Source organism: Citrus sinensis, chromosome 9 (assembly GCF_022201045.2).
Source record: "Citrus sinensis cultivar Valencia sweet orange chromosome 9, DVS_A1.0, whole genome shotgun sequence".
NCBI classification, from domain to species: Eukaryota; Viridiplantae; Streptophyta; class Magnoliopsida; order Sapindales; family Rutaceae; genus Citrus; species Citrus sinensis.
In genome coordinates this window covers 30,363,117-30,373,486 of record NC_068564.1, presented here as the reverse complement: position 1 = coordinate 30,373,486, position 10,370 = coordinate 30,363,117, and the positions used below count along the sequence as shown (strand labels likewise).

General features: G+C 34.9%; 2 protein-coding genes across 2 annotated transcripts; both read right to left on the bottom strand.

Annotated features, from left to right (window-relative positions):
- Window positions 1-675: 675 nt before the first annotated feature.
- On the bottom strand, window positions 676-2,347 carry LOC102622252 (protein OXIDATIVE STRESS 3 LIKE 1). Its single transcript, XM_025097753.2, has 2 exons — window positions 1,883-2,347; window positions 676-1,285 (listed from the first exon to the last, which is right to left on the bottom strand). Exons 1-2 carry the CDS (start codon window positions 2,173-2,175, stop codon window positions 802-804), a joined length of 777 nt encoding a protein of 258 aa, XP_024953521.2. The 5' UTR covers window positions 2,176-2,347; the 3' UTR covers window positions 676-801.
- Window positions 2,348-6,969: 4,622 nt separating this feature from the next.
- Window positions 6,970-10,370, bottom strand: LOC102622550 (endoglucanase 16). Its single transcript, XM_006474611.3, has 8 exons — window positions 9,640-10,370; window positions 9,324-9,536; window positions 8,974-9,174; window positions 8,581-8,658; window positions 8,305-8,454; window positions 7,999-8,110; window positions 7,663-7,826; window positions 6,970-7,557 (listed from the first exon to the last, which is right to left on the bottom strand). Exons 1-8 carry the CDS (start codon window positions 9,868-9,870, stop codon window positions 7,225-7,227), a joined length of 1,482 nt encoding a protein of 493 aa, XP_006474674.2. The 5' UTR covers window positions 9,871-10,370; the 3' UTR covers window positions 6,970-7,224.

Here is a 10,370-nt window from a genome sequence, read left to right as displayed (position 1 = left end):
TCACGAACAACTGAACGTCAAATCAAAGAACAGATATAGCTAAATTAAGCAACAAATAGGAATTCAAAAATATTAATATTACAAATGTGGCGGTTGTTATGTTACATTTTATATAATTTATAGTTGTATAATTTATAGTTTATGTAAATCCTTTTATTATCTCTAATAGTTTGGTTGATAACTTTTATTATCTCTGATAGTTTGGTTGATAATAATTGAGTCTACCAAAGAAAAAAAAAATGAATTAATGTAAATTACGGATAATGCTACTTAAGAAGACCTCCAATGGACATGAGTCGAGTCTTACGATTCCTTTGTAGCGACCTTCCTAAAGATTTCCAGAATTCTTCCTTGGAATACAATTAATAGTATTTTTACGAGGATGACAAAAGGCAATATGCTTCCCCCTATCCGAACGCGTAAGCATTAGCTTCCTCGGGCGTGCATGAGAACTCCTACAAAGTATTCTACGCACCTTTGGTCGGTTATATGGCTTGGACCTTGACCCAAAATGTAGTTAACAATTAATGTTTAGCACTCCATACAGCCCTTTGCTCCAGAACAGACCGTAAAAACTGATCAACTTCAGTTCGTCACCCATGTTTTCAAGAGAAACAACAATCGTTGAATATTGAAATAACTGAATTCAAGCTCAGCAATAACAAGTAACTATGATATGACAAGCATTGGATCTGGCTTTTCATTTTGTTTATACCAATGATGAGTTCAAGGGTAGCATCAAAACGCCATCCCTTCACGTCCATAATGAAAATGAACCATGCTTGAAACTAAAGTCAGAAATTACAATTGTCGGGTTAGTCTCTCACGCTTATTTTTATCTCTATCCAAAGAACAAGCATCTGTAGCTCCTTCCGCTCTACATTGCTGTAAATCAGCCACAGAGTACGACCGCCAAGGAGAGGCTATAGATCGTGGATGCAGTGGTGGCAACGAGGGAGGAGATCTCGCATTTGAATTTGAATTTGAATTTGAATTTGAATCATCACTAGCACTACTGAGGCTTTCCGAGCTGCTCATGGCAACAGCTAGAGCCAATGTGCTTTTGCTAGAGCTGAGGGGGCGTTTTGCTATTCCGCAACCATTAATTCTATGAGGGGAACCTCTGTTCTTGTCCCAGACATGATTTATGGCAAGAAGATTTCTGCGTCTTCTGCTGTATGCATTCTCTTGCTTTGCTATATCTTTAATGGATGAAGTGGAAGAAGCCTCTGCTAAACTTGTAAAAGACTTTGATTTCCCACTATAGAAACTTGAGATCCCTCTCCTGCAAACATTCATATCAAGACATAATAAGATTTTAATCGAAACAGTTGTAGGTTATACTGCCAGCCAATCTTCAACTGTAAATGCAAACGGGCGTATTGTTTTCCTATAAATCTCTGGATTTCATCTCAGGATCATAATTCATTAACAGCAACAAAGTTTCACGGAAGGTTACCATTTCTACTGCACAACTAACTGCCCCTAATGAAGAAACCCTAATAATCTAAGATTTCTTATTGGTGTTGAGCATCCAATCATCAAATTTTTGTATACTATGCAAATCCAGAAACTCCACCCAAAAATAATAATATTATTAATTAATTGATTTAACTCCCCAGTTCATGACATTCTTGATTTGAGATCATAAATAACAAAATGAATTAAAGTCTTAACACTTCCTATTTTGGTAAAATGGCCATTTAACTGAACAAAAACACACGTCCTAAATGACAAAATCTAACTGATTATTTAGGGAAAAAAAAAACCAAAAAAAAAATTGTAATATGAACAAAACTGTAAACTCAAAAAACCCACAGAACCCAAAAAAAAAAATAAAAATCAGTTATCCTAAATACGAAAGTTAAAATGAAAAACAAACCTGACAGGCAAAACCTCTTCTAAAGAATTCATCATATCCAAGGGTCCATTGTAAGCGCTCTGGACCTCATTATCATCGCCATCATCATCACCGTCCGTCGTTGATCTTCCAGACAGATCGCTATTCCTCCCGATCGATGACGTGGCCGACGAACTACACCAATTCTCCTCCTCCTCCTCCCGCTCCTCTTTACCGTTCCCGATCGTCGGAGTCACGGCAGCGCAGGCCACCCCGCCGCCGCCGCCGCCGCCTCTGAACCCCGATGGCTCGATCCTGTCCGTTGCTATCGACATTAAACAAAACTCATAAAACCCTCGATGATTTTTTTTTTTTTTTTTCAGATGAAGACGAACAACAAACCAAAATGTAACGAAGAGCTTGCTTATTTCGCTTTGGTTGTGTTTGTATAAATATTAACACATTTTTTAAATTTATTATTTAAATAATTAAAACACGGTGGGGCTCGCTGGCTGGCTAAGGCCTTATCCTCATCCACTGGATGTTAGATTATTACTCCCATTATTATTATTATTATTATTATTATTTTATTTTATTTTTGGTGGTTTGTGTCATACGACGGGTCGTTTTGTGTGTTGCGGATAAGGACGTTATTACCATTAATAAATTAATTAAATTAAATTATGAGATAAGAAAACAACCGAGCAAACTCTGTCGTGTTATAAATACTAGTAAACACCACTGTATTTACCGGCTCCCTTCTTCCCTTTAATAAAATAATATAAATTTGTCCTTTCTAAAAAATAAATAAATAAATAAATTTATGATTAATTTATACAAGAATAATAATACTTGCATTAAAAAAAATTGTGCAAAATTACTGAGGAGAAAATATATTTTGAAGTATTTTTTACCTGTAATTTTATGTTTAAATATCAATATTCTTTACAAAATAATCATGATATGATATTATCTTCGGACAAAGTTATGGTACCACAATTGTATGATACTACAACTAAATTTAACCATTAAATTTAATCCACAATTGTCACCAGAATTAGATCCAATAGCTGAATCTAACTGCGGTACCATTAACTGTGGCACCATAGTTGGACCCTATCATCTTCTCCTTGGTATCTTTTTTTTTTCCTCATTAGTAGTTAAAAATAGACACTTGGAACATAAGTATTCTTAATATAATATATCACAGTTAATGGACAATTACTAAACATTTTTTCTTCAACAAGCCGAACTCAATAGTAATGGATTTGGCAGATGACATATGATCCTCTCTAGCACGACAAATCCGGCATTTTTGTCCGAAATGCTATATATATATATATATATATATATATATATATATATATACATATATTTATTTTCAAATTTTAGTAACTAATGAAAAATGATAAGTTTGATTATTTTTGTAAATTAACATTAACTTTGGAATAATGCTAAAGATTGTAATATTTGGATTTTTTACTTGTGTCCCAATTAATGTATTATTTATATATTAAAAGTATAATAATAAAATTTTACATTTAATAAACGAGTGATATATAATTAAAATACTGAAATTATTATTAATTTCACTGTTATTTCTTCCATTATAAGTTAGTAGATGTATATTATTTCCCATTTTATTTGTATATCCATGCTTATTTTGTGATAATGGGAACAGAATCTAGCGGATTTGTTTTATTTTTTTAATTTTTTTTTCCCACCAAACTTAAATGATTCACACAAAAATAAAAGAAAATAATAATGTCCAATATCTTTGAAATTGGGAGGGCGTGCGAAACGAAACGTCAAACGTGGACGAATGAGAAGATTTGAGCAGGTGCGATGACGACACGTCTCGCAAGTAAACTTGTGCTCCGAGAAGTTTTTTGAGATCTTAACTACACCAACTGTTCTCATGCGGACGTGGCACCGACGAAAGTCTCCGCCGGCTTTGTCTGGTAAGCCTTATCCACTTACCTGGACCCCACACCTTCATTGTGATTATAATAATAATTATTATTAATTATCATTTTTCCTTTTCAAAATTTTTCAGAAAAAAAAAGAAGAAAAATGCCCAATCCTGTACTTGATAACTTTCGTTGTCCGAATCCCGAAGCTTTGTTCATCATGACTCTTCTTATCCTGTGGGGACACGACATTTCAGGCTCGGCTCGACTCAGCTGAGCCCGACTCGCGTTTCATAACAATATTTATTTATTTGAACTTTTTTTTTTAATGAGTTGATCATTCAAATGGATTTAGCAACTGATTTTGATATTAAGATAATCATCAGGTTGACAACGAACAATCATGATCTTATCTTGCTGACGGGTGCTAAAAAAATAAGAGAAACCGGATTTAACACAACAGACAACGAGAACCTAAAAATTATAATTAAAATTTGTCAATACGAATTTTTCTTTTGTTAGTATAAATAATAAAAAAAATATATAAAGAAGATTGTATTTAACTAAAACAGTATGAAATAATATGTTATTATATTAGAAAATTATCTCGCTTGAAATTTTTAATACAAGTACTACAAAGGTTAACTCCCTTATTTATAGCATAATTTATAAATTATAAAACTTTAGGACATATAGTATAATCACAAAACTTCATATGATCATCATTTTTTTATTAAATTTCCATACTTGATAAGCTTGGTCTACCAAATTTTCTTTTCTATGGGACCAATAAAATAAGCGGGGCGCCATGCACCAAACCTATTAATATTGTATTAGTCATTAAAATTTTATAAATTGAAGAGATTAAAATCAAACTCAATGCAAATCATATTTGATTAACTAAATTAACCAAACATAAGGGTGAATAGCCATCGATATCTCAACATTTCCAAATTTTATTATATTTGGTATTCAAAGTAAAATAGCATAAATTTCGGTCCGCTTAGGGGGTGAAAATTACTACGTTTGCTAAATCTTTTGCAGAAAATATTATCCATTCATCTTGCAGTCTTGTCGGCTTTAATTGAGCGGCTGGCTGAGGAATCAAGCTGGTGTTGGTTTAGGATACTACGTCGTATCATCGAGGCAAAAGCAGAATCAACTAGGATCCGCCAAGTGGGACCCACATGTTCCCGCAATCGGGAATCATACGACCACGTGGATTAGTAGTTGAAATTCGATCCGCATTAACGACCCGACTCAATTTCAAAAATCTTCGTCTTCACGTGGCGATGAGTCACACCCACGTAGCGAGAGGTCACCACTCACCACCTCGGAGCTCCTCTACTCGCGGTTGTGTGTGATAAAACTCGTACTCGCTCTCTTAAGCGGCACGCCAGTTTCTGCCACGTGCTGCAAAATATATTTGACAGAAAGAATAAAGATGGCGACACCAAAATGCCCCCAGAAGAGGAAGCATTAAAAATGCATTTCAAAGCAACTAAGGATATGCTCTTGTAAATTCGGGGTCTATTATTTCGCTTCTTTATAAAGAATGTGCATAACTTTTATATATGATGGTTACGTTACATGTCACCTACAATTTAAAGAGTCACTTTTATTTATTTATTATGAATCTCTTATTTTATTAAATAAAAGATAAATTGAGAAAAAAAACACTCTAATATAGAATGAGTTTGGAATTGAGGTACTGTAATTTTTAAGTTACGGCTGTTGTAGAAAAAAAAATTATGATTATGAAATAAAAATTAATAATATGTAGTAAATATAAATTTTAAATAATAATTTTTATAAAATTATTAAAGATATAATAAATTTTCTATTATACAAGTGAAAAATTATATAAACATAACTTTCAAGCTACAACAGTTAGTGTTTACCAAACACTTTAGTGCTGTAACTTAAAAGCTACAGCTGCCCAACCTCAATCACAAACGCACCCTAATATATTTTATTTTATTACTTTAAAATATATATATATCCATATACTCTTAATTTAAATTGTAAAAAGCATATGAAATTATTTAAAAATAAATAGCGATTTGGTTTACAACCACTCCTTTGTCTCTCACACTCCACTAATATGTGGCTGTGGGACTCAATTTTTTCTTTCTTTAAAAATTTAATACTGACCTCTCTCTCTCTCTCCCCCCCCCCCCCCCCCCCTTTTTTTTTTTCTCTCCAAATTAATTAAGCTACATCAAGACATGTTACCCAAACTCCTACTATTTTCAGGCTGAAGAATATTTGAAATTCTAGGTTTCAATATGATTGAATTTAGATAGTTTTAGTTGAGCGACATTCGGACTGTCTTAGACTTTTAACTGCATGTGCTATATTATATATATAATTGTTATACGGCATCTTATCCGTTAGTCTATGATTATTGTACAATATTGTTTGATTATAACACATGCTTCACTGGTCACTAGCAAGTGGTGTGTGTGTGTGTGTGATAAGATCATATTTATAAGGTCCAAATTATTTATGGGGTCAACAATCACGTAAAATGTGTTACAATAATTCTGGTTATAAGTGCTTTCTATTAGCGATCTCATTAATTCTTTACTCTCTGTGTGAGTGTTTTGTTTTGTGTTTAATTTTTTTTTTTTTATCACTACATGCAAGCTATATATTGACTCATATAGATTAATTTGTTATCTCACAATTCGAAAACTAAAATCACATAACAATCATCTAACATCAAGCATTTTTATTAGAATGTGTCGTTCATTTCTCAATTTTTATTTATTAATTTTTTAAATCATCCATTAATTAATTTTCCTTCAATTTAAGCATCCCAACAGCACACAAACATATATATTATCCTAAATCAGGAAGGAATTATGGGATCATGATTCCCTCCTGATCTGATCACGTCCTAAATAAATAATTCAATTGCTGATTGATAGTTAATAAATAAAAAAATAAAAGTAATCAAATCTTACGCATACACTACTACTAAAAGACACATGACAAAAGATCTTTAAAATCTCAATAGAACTCAGATAAGAAGAGAATCTTATTCTAAAATTATGATGTTGTATGATGAAAATCTAAACCAATACGTATCGTAACAATTTTCGCATTAAATATTGAAGACCGACTGTCTCATTAATTAAACAAATAAAATTCGAAACTTTGTATACCACTCTGTGTTTCAAACTACAAGAATATATAACATGGGGGTATCTAAACACTCATACTAGTCTGTCAAATTTAATCCCATATCTAAAATCAGTGGATCATATATAATCTAGCATTAATTAAATCGTTACGAGAGACTAAAATTATACAGCACAAAAACGCTGAGATTACCGAAACTAAAGAGACCTGTTGTAAGCACGCAACGCAAAGTTGACGTGCCAATCGAATCGATCGATCGATCATCAATTGTAACGCTAAACGACGACGATGACAATGATGATGATGATGATGATGATGATGATGATTTTAGTTAGACAAGGGATGAGACGCGAGTTTTGCAAGAACACCAATTGCTAAGGAGTTGACGTAAGTGCATGGCTCAGTCATCGGCCCATCCCAACGTTCATCGTTGAAGTTATCGTGTTTGTCGGGTCCCCCAACGATGGCTCCAGTTAGCTCATTAGGGTTTGGCATATTTTTTAGGAAAAAGTTCACAAAGCTCATGGGACAGCTCACTCCGGAGTTCACGTTCTCCAGTGGGACCGAAGCCCCACGGTGGTGGGCACGGGTCGGCGGGTCCTTGCCAAACCCTACCATGTACGATCTTCCTCTAGGGTTTGCCCCTAGTAAGTAATCCATCTGTGTATAAAACGAACATGTGTATGCGTTAAGATATGATTGGATGGAGTAAAAATGACGTGGTGTGCACTGCTCGATCCATTACATGCACTGATTTATACATACCTGCTTCTTGGCGAAAGCCATGAGTTGGGAAGAACCGAATTGTTGGTCTCCACAAGTGATCTTTTGATTATGTTTGGCAAGCACATCAGCGTAGATACTGAAGAGGAGTGCTGTGCCGGTAACGTATTGAGCGTTGGCACCGTCTCTGTAGTGAATCAAACCACCTGAAACCAAAGACATTTTCGTTAATTACTAGTATTAGTTTACTAATTAATTAATTTTACAATCCCGTCAACAAGTGACCTGCCAAGTGCTACATACATATAGAATCGGTCATCGCAATTATGTTAAAATGGTAGCATGCATGCAATCATAGAGAAAAGAGAAAGAGATTACCTGGAGTCATGTAAACTTGGTGATATGGGCTCTCAGGAAGAACTGAGCAAACATAACTGTCAGCTTGGTTCTTGAAGTTGGCTAAGGCCTGGTCTCCTGATTCGAAAAACATCTGTATTTGCAAGAATAGAAATAAAGAACTGGAGATGCAGTGTCAACACATAATTAATACGCATATGACTCGAGACATTATTGAGTTGTTGTTGTTGTACAGCTGATGAGATATCTCCAATGCGAACATATAAAAATTTTCTCACAAGAGAGTCTTGATGGCAGTTTATTTAGAGAGGCAAACTAATTAATTACCTCAGAGAGAAGGATTTGGGCACCAGCATATTTAAGATCCCAGCTAAACTCAGCAACTATGGCACTGATGGAATCTTCTTTGATGTATTCTAAATATGTAGGATTCCTAGTGGCCATGTATAGCCATGTTGCAGCCCACAACAGCTCATCCTGAATTAATGCATCGATTCAAGTACTCCATCACTTATCCACCATTGAATTAATTTGACTCTATGTTTCATTTCATGATTAGCATTTGAAAACGTCGATAGTAATTGAGAGAGTAAGCGTGCTTACGTTATAGCCCGAGTAAGAGCAGTAGAAGGGGCATTCTCCATCGTAAGTTCCTTTATGAGTATTAGCAAAATGAAATAGCTGCCAAAATAGAAAAAGTCATTAAAGAGAAAGAAAAATAAACATGTAAAACACATCCAATTCGGCAAGGAAGTGGTACCGGGAAAACTAAGAAAATTATAACCTATGATTAGAGTGGATTTGCAAAAATAAATTTTTTTCTCTCTTTATTAGCTACAAAATAGACATTTTAGACATAAATGCTTCTAAATAATCTTTTGCGCTGAACAAATTATGCACGAGAGATCAACACGGCGCAAACAAGGCGCCATGTCGATCATTTTTTTTCCTCTCACCAACTAAAGCAAGAAAAGTGATAAAAGGGTGCCAACGTACCAATTTGGCTTTATTGAGGAGACGACGGGAATAAGGACGGTCTACACCTCTAAAGACAATGGAAGCAGAAGCCATAGCCGCAGCTGTTTCAGCTGCAATCTCTGTGCCAGGAGTTTTGGAATCAATCACTAACACTGTTCTTGGCGTCTTCATCTCTTCTGGTCTCGCCCAGCATTGATGATCCTGCACTGGGTCTCCCACCTTCATAACCAACACAGACAATCATCACTTAAAATTTAACTACAGGGATTAAAGTCTCTGACGCCATGGAGGTAAGAGAGTATTATACATCATAAAAAAGTATACATGGGGCGTAAGTGATAAAAGCGGGGAACATTACATGGCCTTACCTGAACATACAATTTGTTCTTTCTAGAGCTGGTTTTGAGGAAATAATCTGTGCCCCAACGTATAGCATCCATCACGTTTTGCAATTCTCCAGCGGATTTTAACTCCTGATGATAATACAGGGCACTCAAAGACAGAGTAGAGATTGTAAAAGCCATAGGTAATCCGTACTTAACATTATCTCCGGCGTCATAGTATCCTCCAACGAGATCCACCTATATTTTATTAATTGTACACAAAAATTAAAAAAACAAACCAATGCAAAACATTCATAATGTTTAAAACCAATCACGTTGTTGGAGGTTTTTAAGAGTGTACATTTGCTTGTTTGCCATCCTCAAGGCCGGAATCGCCTCTCCAAGCCGGCCTGTGCCGCGGAGGGAGCCTCCCTGATCTCTGTGCCTCAAGGAAAATGATTGATTTTCCGAGAGCATCTTTGTAATCGAAATCTGTGTTTGCGTAAACGGTGACCAAAAGCCCATGGAAGAAAGCCGGCCATGTCAGGGCCATCACGGCCATTGATGCTTTTGCGAAGGTCCCCATAGCCATATTATAGTGTAATTAAGTTCAGCAATTACAAATATTTCTTGAGATATTCGAAGAATGGAGTGCCCAAAAAATATTTTTATAGGTAAGTGATACTATATGTTTTTGGTTTTTGATTTTTGATTTTTTTTTTTTCTCTTTATTTTGGGGGGTGCTGAACTTGTTTTTGGGTTTAGATTTCAGTGGAGGGAGAGCTGATGAAAGAGTTCGTTATTTACTACCGGTGGCTCTCTATATGTACATATATTCGGGGCATAAGTTCCTTTTGGTGGCTCGAGTTTTGGTAGCCTTTTTTAGTTAATATTTTTTTAATGTTCAAATTAAGATAAGGACTTGTGTTCGAGGCATCTAATGGTTTATACAAAAGTGCCTAATTAAACGTCTGGTTCTCAAGTAAAAGGTGATTAAATTAGCCAGTCTCGTTCTTACTCTTACGCACGTAACTAACCACCAAGGCTAGTTTGCCAATTTTGGATAAATTGTTTTACGGTTATGGATATCAG

Bases quoted from the DNA above. Each gene is read 5' to 3' on its own strand.
- LOC102622252 (XM_025097753.2), bottom strand. From the start codon at position 2,175: ATGTCGATAGCAACGGACAGGATCGAGCCATCGGGGTTCAGAGGCGGC. The intron at 1,286-1,882 runs GTTTGTTTTTCA...GAATGTTTGCAG, and splicing joins GAAGAGGTTTTGCCTGTCAG to GAGAGGGATCTCAAGTTTCT.
- LOC102622550 (XM_006474611.3), bottom strand. From the start codon at position 9,870: ATGGCTATGGGGACCTTCGCAAAAGCATCAATGGCCGTGATGGCCCTG. The intron at 8,455-8,580 runs GTAAGCACGCTT...GCATTAATTCAG, and splicing joins GCTCTTACTCGGGCTATAAC to GATGAGCTGTTGTGGGCTGC. The intron at 8,111-8,304 runs GTAATTAATTAG...TTGCAAATACAG, and splicing joins CCCAAATCCTTCTCTCTGAG to ATGTTTTTCGAATCAGGAGA.